At 49.1% G+C, this 18,284-nt stretch overlaps 1 protein-coding gene across 2 annotated transcripts in view; it reads right to left on the bottom strand.

Annotated features, from left to right (window-relative positions):
- Positions 1-1,163: 1,163 nt before the first annotated feature.
- TTC1 (tetratricopeptide repeat domain 1) overlaps positions 1,164-18,284 on the bottom strand; it is a 43,749-nt gene continuing 26,628 nt past the window's right edge. For both annotated transcript variants that reach the window (XM_066343161.1, XM_066343162.1), the window contains exons 5-8: positions 14,858-14,894; positions 11,216-11,364; positions 9,022-9,076; positions 1,164-1,733 (exon numbers count right to left, since the gene is read on the bottom strand). In XM_066343161.1, coding sequence (XP_066199258.1) covers positions 1,600-1,733; positions 9,022-9,076; positions 11,216-11,364; positions 14,858-14,894 — 375 coding nt within the window. In that variant the 3' untranslated portion in view covers positions 1,164-1,599. The remainder of the gene's footprint in view (positions 1,734-9,021; positions 9,077-11,215; positions 11,365-14,857; positions 14,895-18,284) is intronic.

The following is an 18,284-nucleotide window of genomic DNA, read 5'->3' as shown; positions in this document are numbered from 1 at the left end:
GTGAGTACACATAATTTCCCCGGCCACAAAACATATTGTGACAAACAGTACAGATGCCAATATGAGACTCTTAGCCTCACATTAGATTTACAAAAATGTAAAATCATGTCACTCTTATTGAAATGTGCTTTTGTTTTGGGAGATATGTTTCTAAAACTATATTAGCATGAAATGTATTTATTTTTAAAGAAATTAATATTTAATAAATTTCTCAGTTTTAATCTCTAATGTGGTAAATTCCAAAAGATATAATCCACACGAGCCAAAATGCTTTTTAGATTTTTCTGAGTGGGAACGGGTCCTGAGATCAAAAGGTCAGGCTCGCTCTGGCCTGACACGGCTGCCCAGGAAGTGCTCGCCCCCGACAGCTGGACCCCACGGCTCTCACCCAGGGCTTCTGCACAACACACAAGCTTTCTTACACACCTTTTTGGAAAAATTAGATGCCAGATTTACCATAAAGGTAGCAAACCAACATTAACCATGTATTTTCCCCCTCTCCCGTAGTAAATTCTATGGAGAATTTCACTTCAGTCTGGGAAAGCAGCTTAGCAAACCATGGAGTCAATTCTACACACCACTGTGCTATCTACAAACAATCACAAGTCAAAGGGGCAAGAGATCAAAGAACCAGCACAATCCTTAACTTGGCAAGCAGGTCTAGTGCTTGTCACTTACAGAATTGTACACAAACTTCATTTCTCAGACGAAATGTGCATGTCACTGCCTTTGACACTCAAACCAGAACTGAAAGCTTTTCACCAGCATCACCTAATGAATACAAAAATAAACAAAAACCTACCTTTGAAACCTCTGGGTTCGTGTAGTCTAAAGAATATGGCTTTGTTCTGAGATTCACATATTCACCACTCCTGAATGAAGCTATTTTAAGTTGAAATTATTAAGCTACAAGAGGTGCTTGGTCAAAACAAACATGGTTTCATTAAGTGTCTGTGCAAACCTGGAGAGGCCAGAAGCTTGTGGTTCCTGAATTTTAGTACAGGGTAGAAGACGCACCACTTCAAGATCACCTTTAGTGTGGCAGCTAAGCCCCGGGCAGATCTGTGGGACCCAGTGGTGCTGCCTGAGCCCAGCACTGCGCCTGGAGCCAGAGAAGCCTTCGCTTCAGCTGTTAGGGGACAGAACCACAACCCAGCTCAGACTCACAGAAAGCGTTTTTATTACCAGAGAGGAAACCAGGAGCCCACGCACGGAGCCAGGGCAGTGTGTGTAATCAGGAGGAGGGGACAGCAGGCGGAACCCCATCAATCAAGTTGGGGCAGCCTTCGACCGGCATGTTTACTCGGTCCACGAGAGATCGTGTCTGGGCTGTGTCTGTGTGGCTCAGAGAGGTGAGCCAGCCAGAACCAGGGACAACTGCTGCAGAGACACCAGCTCACGTGGAAATCACACCAGGCTCGTTCCATCAGGAAGTGCATTGACCCTCATCATAAAACACGAGGGGAAAGGGAGCAGCGGGCTCTACTGGACAGCCCACCTTGAGAGAAGGGGCTTTTAGAAGTTAAACACAGCGCCTTCCCCTTGCTAACAGCAGGCAGCACACAACTTACTAGCCAGCTTTGAAAGCTGTTATCTTTGTTATCTGTTGTTATTTGGATTTTGAACAAAATTGATGGAGTAGGAGCCAGTAGAGGAATCCTGTTTGATCTGGAAATTTTCTGTGGAGAGTCCAAAAGGTCGGAGAACCAAGTTCCCAAGATCTTTTAGTTTACCTGCAATATAAAAGCAAAAACTGAAATAAATATGGGAATGAGCAGAAGCAGGAAGACCACAGCCACGCTTACAGAGTACCTCCTGGTCGTTTCTGAGACTCCCGCCACCCACAGGAGTGCAGTCACTCTGGGGCCACCCACCCACCCGGAGCCTGTGCTCCACAGACGAACAGAGGGAGCCCCGCGGCTTCTGGAGAGCAAGGCCTCCTGTCCAAACTGGCCAGGGCCACCACAAGACACAGGCTTTGGGATCGGTGCTGGTCCCATCACCTGCGGCTCCTGGGGGCGCGAAGGCACCCTGCCAAGCCCCAGATGCCTGGTGGTGAGGACACAGGTCCTCCAAGTCTGTTCTCTATGAAATGGCAGCGGCAGCCACTTCCTGAGTCTATTCCACTTAGCTGAGTTTTACTGGACCTGGATTCAAACTCAAGAGCCCCCTGCTTTTCTGAGTAAAGCCTCAACTCCGGAGCAAGCCCATCATTTGGGCAACGGGAGATCCTGTTTGTCTGCACAGGCCCATCACCCGCACAGTCATCTCCTCTCCTGGCTTCAGGCTGTGCTGAACCACTGGGTGAGTTCACTCCCGACACCAGAAAAGAGACACAGTGTAACCACGGGTTTTTATGCCGATCCCAGATACGAGAGTTATGGAGTTTCTATGTCAAAAGCTGGAGTTTCTAAGGATACTTGAGAAGGTTTATGGGGATTTATGGGGCAAACGGAGGGACTACTTGAAACCAGGAATGTTTTGGAAAACACTGGCTAGGATTGATAAGTAAACAGTTTCAACCCTTTTTAAATTGTTCTTCCCAGTCTGCTTCCAGTAAGGCTGAGAATGGAGGTGAAAGGAAAAGAACCCCCAACTACCAGGTGCAGGGCCCTCTGACCTCACTCTTGTTGGCAGCTTTGTCCCTCTGAGGCCCCATCTGAAGTGAAGCCCACATGGTCCTTAAAGACACGTGGCCTGTACAGCGCAGGCCGGGAGCAGTGACTGGTGGGAAGAACTGGTCTCGGTGTAAGATTTATCCCACAGAAGCTCACCACATTCTGAGGAAGCTCCAGAAACTCAGGGGCCGCTGTCCAGGCAGGCTTCCCAAACTTCAAGCTGGAGCACACGTGCTCAGTGCTTCTCCTCACGGGGAGTCCCTGGCAGACCGCGCCTCGCACGCAGCGGGCAGCAGAGGGCCCCATGCGTGGCCCTGCGCAGACGGGGGCAGGGGCAGGGGAACACAGCCAGCAGGGAAGACGGGGTACCCTCAGGAAGGTGTCACCCAGAACTCAGGCAGTCTGTCTTGGGGTTGAGGACAGGACAGGGAGGAAAAGGACATTTAAAGAAGCCCAATGAAATGTCAATGCTGGCCCTCAGACACGCAGGGAACGGACCTTCGTCTCGAGAGTCCCAGAGGGCAGCTCCGCTAGAGGAGGCTGTGTGAGGGCCACCCGGGGTGGCGGGTTTACGGCGGGCTCCTCCCCACGGGACAACTTCCAGTGAAGAAGACACAAAGAATGGAAAGATACAGATTTAATGCAATCCCCATCAAAATCCCAATGGCACTTTTCACAGAAACAGACCCCTAAAATCCTCAAATTTCTGTGGAACCAAAGATGACCCTGAATAGTCAACGCAACCCAGAGAAAAAAGAACAAAGCTGGAAGCATCACAATCTCTGACTCTGAACTAGACTACAAAGCTCTAAGAATCAAAACAGCATGGTACTGGCCAAAAATTACACAAACCAATGGAACATAATTAAAAGCCTAGAAATAAACCGACATGTATATGGGCAACTGATTTTTGACAAAGGAGCCAAAAACATAACTGGAGACATGAAAGCCTCTTGAGTGAATGGTGCGGGGAAGACTGGACAGTAAGCACACAGATGCTGTATTGCAAAGCTACATAGCATGAACTAATGTCCCCCAGTGAACTTTATTAAGTCACTGGGGTTGGGGAGCAATGGGCTAGGTCCTCCGGGACTTTTTTCTTAGGAGAAACACTGCCTACAGCAATCCTGAGAGGGCATCTCCTCTCATGAGGCCGGAGGCTAAGCCACACAGCCAACTCCTCCTTCCCTCTGAGCAAAAGGCAAATCAAGTGGCCGCACAGAATCGAGAGCATAAAACTCACAGCCAATTCAAATGCTCACGAGAGCTCTTGGGTGAAGGCAGAGGCAGGAACAATCCCTGCCAAGGATCATGGAGGGTAAGAGAAGCCCCGCTGAGGAGCTGCAGGAGCACAGCGGCAGGGAACAGGAACCGGACCGGACTGGACCGGGACCAAAGCAGGCACTGAAAGTCCACACGCGGGTTTTCTACTAGAGCGACAGCGCGAGGACCTGGCCGGAGCAGAACCTGCAGGCAGTCTGTAGAGTGTCTGCCAAGGGGTGTGGAGAAAGATGGGAGACTGGATTTCCACACCCACACGTTCGGCTTCAGCAATTTTAATGGGAACAATTTTAAGTCTTGTGATTGCTCCAAAAGGGAGCCGTTTCTAGGACCTTCTACTCCACGCAGACCAGAGAAGCAGGTAACGCATAGGGAAACCCAGCGGGATGTGTTGAATCCTTGCAACAACAACAGACAAGTGACTTCTAACTCCGTATGCAGTGCCTGCATGTGGCCCACACAAGGTGGTGGTCTCAGTTCCGTTCACAGCCGAGCATGCCTTAGGGGCTAGTGAACAGGCGTGGACCCCTGAGGAGACCGGGAACATGCTGCAAGGTGGACGGAGATGATACTACGAATGGAGACTTGGGTTGGAGGCGAACAGGCCTACGTCTGTGCCGGGCGCAGTGGGAGGAAGGGGGTTGCTGGGCAGTGCCATGCCCAGGTCTCTGCTCCTGCTGCGGGAACAAGTGAGTTCCACGGCACAGCTCCAGGCTCTCCAGATCAGGACAGGCACCTGGTAGCTCGGTGGAGAGCAGCAGCTCATGGAATGGCTGGACCACAAGCATCCATGCTATTGTGACACCCCCACCCCAAGACCTGGGTGGTGTGCCTACCCCCTCAGTAAACGGTGACAACTTAGTGAGCTCACGGGCTTTCTCCAGGGTGCCTGTCTAACACAGAAATGAAACCTGGCAAGGGACAGCCGGCCACAGGGAGCTTGTAGAGATTTCAGGACAGTGAATCCGGGGAGCTCATGTTCTGAAGTGTCTACTTACTATTTTTTCTCCTACTGCAGCTGTAGCACAAGGGAAAGATGAAACCCAGGGGCATGCCTGCTCCTGCCCAGCAGGGAGGCCTCCGGGCATCCTGCGGAACTGGCCACGCCCCACTCTGCCCGTGGTTCCTGTCCCTGGTGGCCTTCACCCTGCTCCTCACTCACCACTCACACCTCCAGCAGCAGGGATAAACTCCAGTGTGCACTGAAACACCCAGAGGGGTTAAAATGCAGGGTGCGGGCCCACCCCCGCTTTCTGATTCAGCAGGCCTGGGGCTGGGCTGAAACATGTTTTGGATAAGTTCTCAAGTGAGGCTGGTCTGGACACTGTATTTTGAGAACCAACTTCAAAAGATAACTTGCTTTTGCAGCTGGCGAGTGGAGCCTTGATCAGAAGCCTGGTAGTAAAAGCTAACTGAAAACACCCGTTTACAGTGATCAGAGGGACAGGCTGCCTGGGAGGAGCGGCCCTCTCAGACGATGGCGGCCCTCGCTACCTTCTGGAGAAGGCAGACAGCTCCGTCTTCTACCTCACAGTTCAGCACAGAGATGGCAAAAGATTCAGGAGGAAACATAGAGGCCCAGTAATTCCACTTGTGAGGTTTCATGGCTGGGTTGGGGTACAGGATAAAACAATTTGCCACCGATGATGACGAAAGTCTATCCCACCATCTCTTCTATTGTATTTCTGATGAAAACCTGTTCGGAGACCTACGCTAGATCCCCAGGCCTCCGTGCACAGAGTCCCCCCGGAAGGCGCCCTGCTCCCCCAGGCCCACGGCCCCACTCCTGAGACGCCCCCGAAGGCACAGTGACATGCTTAGCACCTGTTCTCAGAATCCTATAGGTGAGCAGGTGCTTCAGGGATCCTGAAAAATGTCCCATCAGTTTGCCCTTGAAAACATTTTTTTTTTTACTATTTACCTATTTATGTGGGCAAAAATATGGTGAAAAAGAAACAAAAGAAATAAATTAGGCTATAGATACCCATACGCCACTCCTCAGAGCATCACTGCTAGGCCACACACACCCTGGATTTCAAATTTTGTTCCTCACACTTGCTTATTCTGATTAAAATGACATTTCAATTTATGCAAATAAAATATACCGCTCACAAAAATTAGGGAATATTTTATCGTTTCATATTAATTTTGAAATATTTCCTAATTTTTGTGAGTAGCTTTACACACAATTTTTTAAAATAGAGTTTCTACTATTATTTTTAGAAATGTGAAAATCACTACGTTAGAGCAAAGCCAAGTAACACGACATCAGTCACCAGTACCACCACCATCGCTCAAAAACGGCTCCCTGAGTCTCTTGGGGTGCCCAGTCCGGGACCCCTGCTCCCACCGTATCACATCGCCAACACACCCCTTAGGTTCTTCTAAATCTCAGATGCCCTGGCTTTCGTGGCCACCGGCGAACTGTCCCAGAGAAAAGGACAAAAGCGGACACGCCAGCTGCTGCCGGCTCTCCCCAAACCTGACGCCAAAATGACCGTCCTGTGCTCAGCAAGGGCTGTGGCACTGTGCCGACGGCCACCTGTGTCTCCACCTGTTCTGACGATCTCTATAAACAACAGGCTGGCGGGGGCACGTCCTACTCATTCAGAATTCCATTCAGGTCTTTCTAACAAAATGGAAGTTACAGAGAGAAAAGAAAAAGCAAGTCAAAGGTTATAGAACAAAACCCTAAATAAAAGCTCATTTTGTTAAATAATCACATTAACTCTGGAAATACCAATGACAGACATCAAGCAGTTTTTAAATCTATAACTGCCAGTCTTCCAACAGAAGCCATCACTCCCACAGAAACCAGCACTAAAAATCCTGCACCCACTGCAAGGAGCTCGCTCAACTTCTAAGGTGGGACGTCACTTCACACTCAGAGAGGCTACCTTCCAAGGACTTCCCAGCCCCACCACCCGTGACAGGAAGGGAAGACCACCAGCAAGCTCCTATGGGCCGAGGCCACGCACAGGGACCTCTCCCTCCAGGCTCTCCCATGGCAGGTGATACCTAGAAGCAGGATTTTATTCACGATCCTTATATCGATTAGAAATCAAGAGTCGCCTGACCAGGTGGTGGCGCAGTGGATAGAGTGTCGGACTGGGATGCGGAGGACCCAGGTTCCAGACCCTGAGAGGTCTCCAGCTTGAGCGCGGGCTCATCTGACTTGAGCAAAAGCCCACCAGCTTGAACCCAAGGTCGCTGGTTCCAGCAAGGGGTTACTCGGTCTGCTGAAGGCCCGCGGTCAAGGCACATATGAGAAAGCAATCAATGAACAACTAAGGTGTCACAACGCGCAATGAAAAACTAATGATTGATGCTTCTCATCTCTCTCCATTCCTGTCTGTCTATCCCTGTCTATCCCTCTCTCTGACTCTCTCTCTGTCTCTGTAAAAAAATAAATGAAAGAAATCAAGAGTCAACCTATTCATACTATTAATGTGAAACAACAAACCAACGTGTTATTGACCAAGCACCTTTAGCTGTTCAAGTCTGATGGGCGAGTTCATTACCGAAGCAACTGAAGGAATGAATTCAACCCGAACATTCCGCAGGAGGGGACAGGAGAAAGAAAACCCAAAGCCACGGAGGAGACAGGAAGCTTTGGCTCACAAGTGCTCCCAGTGACAGGGACAGGTGGGAGTTCTGACTGCGGCGGGAACTGCCGTCGCGGTGAGAGACAGTCGCACCCAGCCCCTCATGGGCCCCTACTGACTCAGGAGAGAGACAGTGCCTGCAGACCGATGCCCACGTGTCTCCCACACCTCCGCTACGGCCACTCAAAGGTCGTCTCTTTCAGCAGGAAGTCCAGGTCAGCTAAAGAAAAAAAATTTTTTTGCTAAAATTAAGCATCCTGGCCTGTGGTGGCGGTGGATAGAGCGCCAACTTGGAATGCTGGTTCGAAACCCTGGGCTTGCCCGGTCAAGGCACATACGGGGAGGCAACTACTACAAGTAGATACTGCTTCTCTCTCTCTCTCTCTCAAAATTGGTAAATTAAAAAAAATAAAGCATTTTTAAAATGAAGAAAATGCTTTTTCACTTTTCTTTGGTGAAAGAATACCTCCAAAATAATTTTTCTGCTCAAACACGGTGTAAAATAAAAGGAAAGAGCCTTGTTGGGAAAAACTGGGGAGGCTCAAGGAACTGCCCGGGTCTGAAGCAGCTCTCCCTGGGGTCGGAGTCTGAGCCCAGCCACAAAGTCAGAGGGCTTCGGACGGTCGAGGCTAACGGCCCGTCTCGATCAGCGCTGCTATCTGACCGGGCCGCCGGGAAATGTGCTCGCGTTGTATGGGCACCGATGCCTCGAGGTCATAAATGGCCAGGCTCATTTACCGTACACGATCTCCCCTCTAGCCCAGGTGACTGCAATGTAGGAAATGTAACACACACGACGGAGTCAGAAGATATTCATGAGGAAGACACAGAGCCGACCGTGAGTGGGGAAGGAGACAGGCTGTGAGCAGAGCATGCGGGAGGGACAGGCCTCTGGCCAGGAGCCTGTCCTCCCCTTAGTCAAGCACGCTGTCCATGGCAGGCCTGATCCCTACTGTACACTGCTTTGGCAAATAGGAGACGGAGTGAAAGCGTGGGTCCAATAACCCTCTGCTCCCCCTCCACCACCGCCTCCTGGCCCCGCTGTCACCCCACTTCCCGCCCTCTCGTGTCGTCCCAGACTCTCTGCTGTCCAAACAACCCCCCGGTTCTGACGTGGTGCTGGCTTGCAGTGACTGCATCCTAACGAACTTAAAACCTCACTCTGTTTACTCAGTCAAGAAGCTCGATTGTTTTTATGACATTAATGATCTGAAATTCAGGTTGACGGTATCCAAGGTTGGAAACTGAACTGTGTTTATATTCCTGAAGGGAGGGAAATTTTCCAAGAATAATACGCGAGCAGTTTGGTTGTGAAAAGCTGACATCCTCCCTAAACCACAGGGCTCCTCTGGAGTAGAAACAGCTGAGCACCCGCTGGCCCGTGGAACTGCACCCACAACAAAGGGTGGGCCGGGAGCCCTTTCTAACTGCCGCTTCCCTCCCGAGTCGAGGGAGTCAGGGACCGGGCCCCCTGCTCCCCCACGGCCTGGCCCAGAGAAAGGGAGGGAGCGACTCACCCAGCATCTCCTCCTTCAGTCTCTCATTCCGCTCCTCAATCTGCTTCCGTAACCTCTGAGGGACAAAGAGGAGAAGGGTCGGTAAGAACATCTCTCAGCTTGATTTTGAATTTGCGGAACAATAAAAACGAATGAGAAAGTGAGATAAGGCTAACTACAGACAGCTGACAGGCAAGAAAAAACCAGGCATCTGTGGGTGAGCCACTGAAGGGTTTTGCTGGGTTCACTGCTCTAGGCCCCGCTCCTGGCCACAGTGGCCTGAGGAAAACCTCAATAAAAATTTGGTGAATAAATACGTACACAAAAAAGTGTGAAAGGACACGTACCAGAAGTTTACAGTGGTGGTGGGATTATGGGCGACATTTGTATTTTAAAGTTTTTTGCTCACTTGTTTTCTGACTTGAAGCCCTTTCTTTATATAATCAAATTTACTGAGAAAGAGTTCCCTCAGTGCTAGTGCTCCCCGTGCTCAGTGTTTTAAGTCTGGGCACGACAGGCACTGGGATCAGGCAGGTCTGGGCTGTGGGCTGTTGCGTGCACTGCAGGACGTGAGGGCATCCCTGGCCTCTCCCCACTTAGATGCCAGAAGTACTCTCCGGTTGTGACAATGCCTCCAGACATGCCACTGTCCCCGCACCAAACCACCCTGCTGAGAACCACTGGTCTAGATAGAATCTCCTACGGCCACTGTTAGCTCGTAATTGGTCCAAAGTACTCTGGGATTCCAGCAATAACTCAGTTATAATTCAAAATAAATTCTTTATGAATATAACAACTAGCATAAAGGATTCCTTTCACAGAAGGCTTAAAACTAATATGAAAAGGATAAGAGTTACCGAGAATTTGGCCAAGATTTTAAGTATTCATTCCCTTTCTTCATGTCAAGTTCAGTTAATCTTATCAGCACTCAGAGATACGTTAAAAGTCAAATACAGGATTAAAACTGGTTTCAAATGGTTTATTTTCATTATCCAAACCAGTCTGTCTCCCATTATGTACTCCATTTCTAGATAAATAAAAAGATCTGTTACTATAGAAGGAATTCACCTCAAGTATGTATAAAAACAGCAAAACAAAACTCAAACCACCTAGGATATTAATGCAGAAAGATCAGCGAACACTCCCCAGGTCTGCTGGGGGGAACAGTCGTCCCATGAGTGCGCGGGGAGCCCCACGGAGCAGGGCCGGACAGGAACAACGGAGGAACCGGTGGAAGGCCACTGGGCGGCGTGGCCAGCTGGCAGAGGGACGGGAGTGCTCTGGCCAGACGCCACTGTGCGTGTCCCCAAGGACCCCCTTCCCTTTTATTTTCAAGAGGAGTCTGCTTTAATACTTAGCTAGTAAAATCTTCCCATTTAACCTAGTTGGCAAGTGGCCTCATTAAAACACAAACAAAACTGGCTTAAGTAAAACATGCGTGTAGCTTGCCGCCTCCTGTCTGCCTGCCTGCGCCCTCTCTGCTGCACGCCGGACCTCTCCACCCTCACGGCTCTCTGAAAGTCGGGCAGTGAAGAAAGCTGTGTGGTTAAAGCCCGAGCTTCTCCGACTCATCTGAGCATCCTTTACTTTTCTATCCCGGGGCAGCAGCAGGCACCCCCCAGCTCAGCGGCACCCCCTGTCCGTGCTGCTCTGTGCGGCAGGGGCGACCGCAGAATGGCGCTCAGGGCCAAGTACAAACCTGCGGTTATTCTGAAAGGGGGAGTAAGCAGTAACATTTAGCTAATTTACGAACGACATAGACACATTATAACATTTAGAAGCAAAAGGATTTGCAGTGTCAGGGGTAAGAAGTCACTGTAAGATAAGATTAGTAGGGTGTACTCCATTGTAAATGTGTTGGGCACAGGACAATAAACAAACCAGGGGACGGAATAAGAGAAAGACTGGACAGAAAACCAGAAACTGGCTGCCTGTAACACTCAGACTCACTTGGGTCTGCACTGTACAACTACAGTGGACGTGAGTTTCCTAGTCTAACAAGGACATACAATTCCTGTGAAGCCTAGAGATGACCGGTTCACACAGATCCCACTCTGAGAATGAAATGGCACATGGTCCCAGTGGGTCGGTGGCCACCACTTCCCAGTCCCGGCGCCCTGTTTTGATACGCTCCTCAAAAGTACAGAAAGGGAGAGCAGCGTCCGAAAGGAGTGTTACATGAGGACAGCAGAGGAAAGCGGCTCGCCAGGCTCACCACACAAGCTTCTCTGGCCTGGGGCACCGAGGGGTCTCTCTCCAGCACGGCCTTGTAGTCCTCCAGCGCTTCGTCCAGCTTGTCGGTGCTCTCGTACAGCTCCGCTCTCCGCAGCAGGGCCCTGACGTAGCCGGGGTTCAGCTGAATGGCTGGAAAGGAGAGGGGGTCACTGGCCACGAAGGAAAGGGCCTGGGCACACGCAGCTGTACCGAGTTTATTAACTGCCCACCAGGGCCTAAAAGGAAGTCATCTGTCATGGGCGACCCCTGGGGCCAGCCGCACTCGGTCACAGCACTCTGCGCTGCCCCTGCAGCGTGAGCCTCCGATGGCGCCGTGACCAACACGGGCGGCCGTGTTCCCATAACCCTCAGCGATGGTCGCTGAGATCTGGACTTCACACAACTTCCATGTGTCACAAAATATTAGCTCTCTTTCGATTTGATTTCCAGCCATTGAAAAATGTAAACATGATTCTTGGCTGATGGGCTACAAGCAGGAGGCAGGCTGCCCTGGGCTGAGGCTGGGGTTCACCAGGCCTGGGCCTGCACCGGGAGTCCCGGTCTTCACCGCTGTCCTGCTCAGAACAGCCAGAACGCAGAGCTCGGGTGCCCAGGGAGAGAGGGAGGGAGAACGGGAGGTGCACAGGGGAGCTGAGGAAAACCAGTCTGTGGGACTCGGCTGTCACCTCTTCTTTCTGGGCCTCAGCTCCTGAGGTGACGCTGTCAGCGAAACCCTCACGGAGCCTTCGGACTCCGGCTCCAGCCCCTCCAGGTCACGGGGGCGGAACCGTCTCCCCTTCAGCCAATAAGCACTGCCCTTCTAAGAACCCACTGCCAGCGTTTTGGTTTAAGGGTGTGTGTGGGGACTGAGGAGGCAGAAGAGTCCCTTCTGGGCCCCGTAAATATGCGATGCCTACTGTACCATACAGACGGTATTTCAAGTTTCCAAACCGGATGAGAAAATGTCAGGAGAAAACACAGAGGGAAAAATAAAGAGGGCCTTATGGAGGACTAAAATCTAGGGACTTCCAAAATGTTGGACTGACTGAGAAGCCAGCAAAAGAGTAAGAAATAGCCTGACCAGGTGGTGGCGCGGTGGATAGAGCATGGAACTGGCATGCAGAGGACCCACGTATGAAACCCCAAGGTCGCCAGACTGAGCACGGGCTCACCAGCTTGAGCGTGGGGTCACTGGCTTAAGGGGTCACTCGCTCTGCTGTAGCCCCCCCCCCCCCCCCGTCAAAGCACATATGAAAAAGCAATCAATGAACACCTAAGGAGACAAAGGAGCTGCAACGAAGAACTGATGCTTATCTCTCTCCCTTCCTGTCTGTCCCTATCCGTACTGTGTGTGTGTGTGTCTCTCTCTCTCTCTCACACACACACGATAATAAATATTCAATGAAACAGGGCCCCCCCCTAGAATGATATACCTCATTAACTGCCTTTCAGAGGTCAAGCAGGGTGAGGAAAGAGAAGCAGGGGCGTATTCAGCAGATGAGGTGGTTGGTGCCCCTTAAAGTGGGCGTGGGGAGAGCAGGAAGGGGAGAAGGCGGAGGCAGCAGGTGCAGACACTTCCTTCAGTGAGGACCCGAGAGCGCACAGCGCCTGAAGGGTGAACTTCACAGCTGCCCCTCCCTCAGCCTGGTACAGCACAGCCTTCTAAAATACCCCCAACACAGCACCGTAACATCCACAGGAAAACAGTCCAATGACCACTACCACATCCTTTGCAAAAACTGAACGTCCAATTTTCACATTTTAACCCACATACTGCCCCCTTCTCAACTAGCAAATAGCCTCTAATAATGCAAATACGTTTTAAAGAGACGTAACTTTTCCCACGATTACTTTATAAAAACCTCTAAAGTCAACATAGCGCTCTGCGATTTTCTTTCCCAATCCATATAATCAACTTAACCTTTATTTACATCAAGGCCGAAAACCCTAAGGTGAGGGCATTAAATACTGTCCTACATGACTAGTCACGAGCTCCAACATGACCCCAGAAATAAAATGTGAAGTCGTTCGCCAAGAAGGTTAATGAACTGAGTGGGAGTGTGTATGCATTGGGGGGGGGGGGGGGGTCCTTAAGACCAATCAACCACACTGGTGTCAAGGCACTCTGTGTGTGGGTACAATGCATGTACCCATAACGACTGAATGAACATGTGAATTTGGTTTACTCAGATCCAATCACAGATGCGGAAACCACTGTGCTCCCCTTCCACTCATTTCCTTGACAAAGCTCCCACACTGAGGGCTGCTGGCCCAGGGACACCTGCCAACCAAGCTTCCAAGGCATTTTCTCAACATCCAGTCACAGAGAAAAGGACTCTGAAAATGGATCCAAACTTTTCAAACCCACACATCACACACAGATTAAGGTTACACACTTTCTCCCAGATGAAACAGTACATTCAGAAGTAGTTCCAGCCCCAGACAGTAATGGGTCAGCAGCAGTGAGCTCAATTCAAATGCAGTAGTAGTTTCACTCATATACTTTAAAGAAATACCAAATGCAAAGAAAAGACAGCGCCACTAGGGAGGGTGACGGATTAATGTGAAGAGAAAACAGAAGAGGAAGAACTCATGCTTAGCACAAGAGTGTGACTAGACAACTAAGTAAGGCTCTTTCTAACCCCACGGGTCTCTCAAAGAAATGACTACCCAAAAATAGAAAACAAGCAACCCCACACTTTATATAAAGTAATTAATAGCTAGAAAACCTCATGATAAGGGAGGTGGTTATACGTGTTTTCCATACCAAGCGGGTTAGAAAGGCAAGAGAAGCCGTCTGGCCTATCAGGAAATTTTAGAAAACAAAACAAACAGCAGTGATCCTAGGTCTGGGTGTCTGTAAGCTGGTGGGGTGAGAAGGCCTCAACAGAACTCAGACAACAGACAGCAAAGTCCCGACCCAGTGTGTGGAAGCTCAAGGGTAACTGAAATGACAAGTAGGTTCGGAAGAATTATTACATCTGAAGAGCGCCCCCCCCCCCCCCACTCCCAAACACGCAGACCCAGACAGCTAAGAGCAGCAAGATCTGCAATTACAGCGTCAAAGTAAAGTGGTGTGGACACTACAGGAGGGCAGTTCTGTTCATCAGATTCTGCTACCAAGGTAGCTTTTCTTCACATAGTTACAGGACAGGATACACGGACTGAGCTATCCATTCAAAGGCACACTTACAGTGGGATGAGCACTACAAACTGCCTCTAAGGAGGGCCACGCCATAAAGCTTCCTTAGTTTAGAAAGAGCTAAGGAGGGAGGGAGGGAGGGGGGAGGGAGATACGGAGACAGAGAATAAAAAGGAGAGTGTGAAAAAAGGGGAGAGAGAAAAGGAGAGGGAAAGAGAGAGAGGGGGAGAGAGAAACATGGATTTGTTGTCCCACTTATCTATGCATTCATTGGTCGATTCTAGTATGTGCCCTGTCCGGGGATTGAACCTGCAACCTTGGCATATGGGGACAACGCTCTAATCAGCTGAGCTATCTGGCCAGGAAAGCGTCTCCCTTATGGGCCTCAGACGAAGGGGACACACGTCCAGGTGCACACCTGACCCTGACCGACAGCCTCCCTGTCGGTCTAGCTGAGGTGATGCTCTTTTATGTTAACATATAAGAAATAAAAAGCGGTACCTTTGCTGCAGTCACTGATGGCCACCTCTTTCTTGTCCTAAAAGGAAATATAACAATATGTGTCACCCTATAGTTCTGTCTTAATGGCCCAAAGGCTCAATGACATAAGCTGATCATTAATAATTGCTTATGAAGATGCAGAATTCTCTTCAGAGAAACCACATAAAAACATGCAACTTACTCCCAAGCTAAAATGCAAATAGGATGACAGCTCAGACTTGAAAGTCTTCTGCCAGCTAAATACTCAAGTAGCTTCTTCCTGAAGAATCTTTAAAAACTGTTGTCATTGATCTATTATACTTGCAAGATGCTTTGTCAGAATGCTGACGCTGAGAAAACTTTGTGGTCAATAAATGGGGTAAATGACGATGCATGAATAACTGAATTAATAACCCTCCTCTTTGGCTAGCTGAGCCAAAGTGCTGTCTTCACAGAGTGTACAGATGGCACCTCTGCAGGAACGCAGTGGGGCCTGTCACACAGTCTCAGCTATACACCTAACTGATCCTCTGGTGAAAGAAAAATACGCACCGGCCTACCGAGTAAGACCTGTCACTAATACCGCGTTCTGATCCGGGAGCCTGGCACAGCGGGGAGAACACAGCTGGCAGCAGAACTGGGTTCTGGGTCCAGCTGATACTAACCCGCTTCTTAACGCTTCCAGCTCTAAAATGCCCCTTTTCCTCAGATCCGTTTTCTACAGGACAGAAATGTTACTTCAGATAAATGTTCAATACTTCTATAATGGCTATGGGAGCAAATACTAAACATTTTGCAGAATATTTTAGAGCAACGTCTCCCAAACTGGGTTTCAGGATTTAATCAGAGACAGTTCCGGACGGGCAGTGAACGCTGGGTGGGTGCAGGGTCCTGCTGGCGCATGACAACGCTCTGAAACCAGGAGGCGACGGCTGCACGACATTTATAAATGTATTTAATGCTGCTAAATTATGTACTGCAAAACAGTTAAAATGGTCGGTTTTATGTCGTGTATTTACCCACAACAAACACAGAAGGTTCCAGAGTCGTCTGGAAAACACTAGCTATTCTGTCTCGTCCAGTGTTCATCACAGCAACTCACATATTAAAATCTCTAAGAAGTTCTGTAGTAAAGAAATCTGTGGAGCGCTGTATAAGTCAGCATTTCCCAAACTTATTAGCTTTCTGTAACTCTAAGACTCACAGTTTCATGTTTTAAAGTTTCTGAAATAGGAGCAACTCTTCACAACTTCTATGTCCATCTGCTGTAATGCTGCTATTCTTTGGGCCCTTAAGAAACTTATAAGCTGCAGTGAATCTATGAACAACTGGTGTCTGCAGATCAAGGAATGATAGTACTTGATTGCAGAACCCTTTGTTTCAGGCTCATAGTTGACGAACACCTCAGGGGACCCAGGCGTTCCCTGTTGCTCAGAGTGACGGTCTCCAAAGTGGGGCACATGGAAAACACCAGAACTATTTTTTTTTCTAGTGAGAGGAGGGGAGAGAGACAGACTCCCGCATGTGCCCGACTGCGGACCACCCGGTAGCCCCAGTCTTGAGCCAATGCTCGAACCAACAGAGCTATTTTTAGTACCTGAGGCTGACATGCTCAGACCAACTGAACTATCCTCAGCATCGAGGGCCACAGTCGAACCAATCGAGCCACTGGTTGTGGGAGGGGAAGAGGAAAAGTAGGAGAGAGAAGCAGATGGTCACTTCTCACATGTGCCCTGACTGAGGACTGAACCTGGAACGTCCACACACTGGGCCAACACTCTATCCACTGAGCCCCCGGCCAGGGCCACCGGAACTTCTTTACCACCCTTTCATAACTTACGTCAGTCTCTTACATATATAAAATAATGTACAAAATATGGAAGGCCAGCTTTGAAAATACTCCGAGCCCACTCTTTCAGGGTTTTGTCTGCTCTGGTGCAGGTAGGCACAGAGCTGATATGCCATCCTCACGCCAGTCTGCCCCTCTCTCTCCAGGTGGGAAATGGGAAGCTGGCTGGGTGCTCACCCAGGGATGCTGAGCATGCCTTTCAAAAACTCTTCTTAGAGTCGTTAACCCATAACCTTCATAAATAAAATCAGAATATAATCCTTAAATTGTGACAATGCATTAATCCTGAAGTGTCTAATTTTAGAATCTTCTTCAATATATAAAAGAATGCAATTTAAAAGAACAAAGCAAACATCTCATCCCACTATCAAACCCGCTCTTTGTAATGGAAATAATCCTAGAGCAACTCTCTCGTGCGCCCCCCTCAGAGGTGACAAAGACCAGCGACACTGCCCCAACTCCAGGCCCACTCAGTCACGCTAGCCCAGCCTCAGCAGTATCAGTTAACTGGCAACTGTGGGAACAAAGAACCCCAAATCCCAGGGGCCGGACGGGTACGCTGCATTCTCTCTGACATCGAAGGTGTCCTGGATCCTACTTAGCAATGTCAATTTCCAGGCCGAGGACATGGCAAGATGTCCCCAAGAAGCAAAAGCAAAAGATGAAAAATTTCCAAGCTAAGTGTCAAAACTGTTAGGTATGACTTCTGCTTGGTGGTGAAATGTATTAATGAGTACTGTTTTAAATAAACTCAATTGTTTTATTTCCTCTAATACTAGACATCTGCTTACATATTGTAGACTTATTACTTCTCCAATGCCACATGAATCACTCCCAAAATACTCCACTTTGGAGATGTAATCCAATAATAAAATATACAAGTTCAGGTTTATAAACACCTTTCTGCTTGTCCAAGCCTTCAAACAGCAACCATTCACTCCCTACCCTTTTGTTTAAAACCATGTTATCCAAAGAGACTTTGGTAGAGGCCCTAGAGCAGGGGTCCCCAAACTTTTTACACGGGGAGCCAGTTCACTGTCCCTCAGACCGTTGGAGGGCCAGACTATAAAAAAACTATGAACAAATCCCTATGCACACTGCACATCTTATTTTAAAGTAAAAAAACAAAACGGGAACAAATACAATATTTAAAATAAAGAACAAGTAAATTTAAATCAACAAACTGACCAGTATTTCAATGGGAACTATGCTCCTCTCACTGACCACCAATGAAAGAGGTGCCCCTTCCAGAAGTGCGGCAGGGGCCGGATAAATGGCCTCAGGGGGCCACATGCGGTGCAGGCCGTAGTTTGGGGACCCCTGCCCTAGAGAATTTCAGGCAACATCAACAAGAAAGTGATAGATAGCTGATCTAAGCAAATAAACAAAAAACCACCTCACCCAATCTAGGGAGACTTGCTTCATGGTTGCTTAAAGGTATGTGAAATAACCTACCCTGGGCACTGGACACAGCAGCCATAGTTGAACAACTGTATTATTTTTACAAAAGTCTCGTCATTTCAACCCAGCAAGATTTACTATGCTGACTAAATAGGAAATCAGACCAATCAACCAGAACTCTAACCTTCAGTACCAACA

This window comes from Saccopteryx leptura, chromosome 6 (genome assembly GCF_036850995.1).
Source record: "Saccopteryx leptura isolate mSacLep1 chromosome 6, mSacLep1_pri_phased_curated, whole genome shotgun sequence".
NCBI classification, from domain to species: domain Eukaryota; kingdom Metazoa; phylum Chordata; class Mammalia; order Chiroptera; family Emballonuridae; genus Saccopteryx; species Saccopteryx leptura.
Note: the sequence above shows the minus strand (reverse complement) of the source record. Positions and strands in the feature narration are given on the sequence as shown.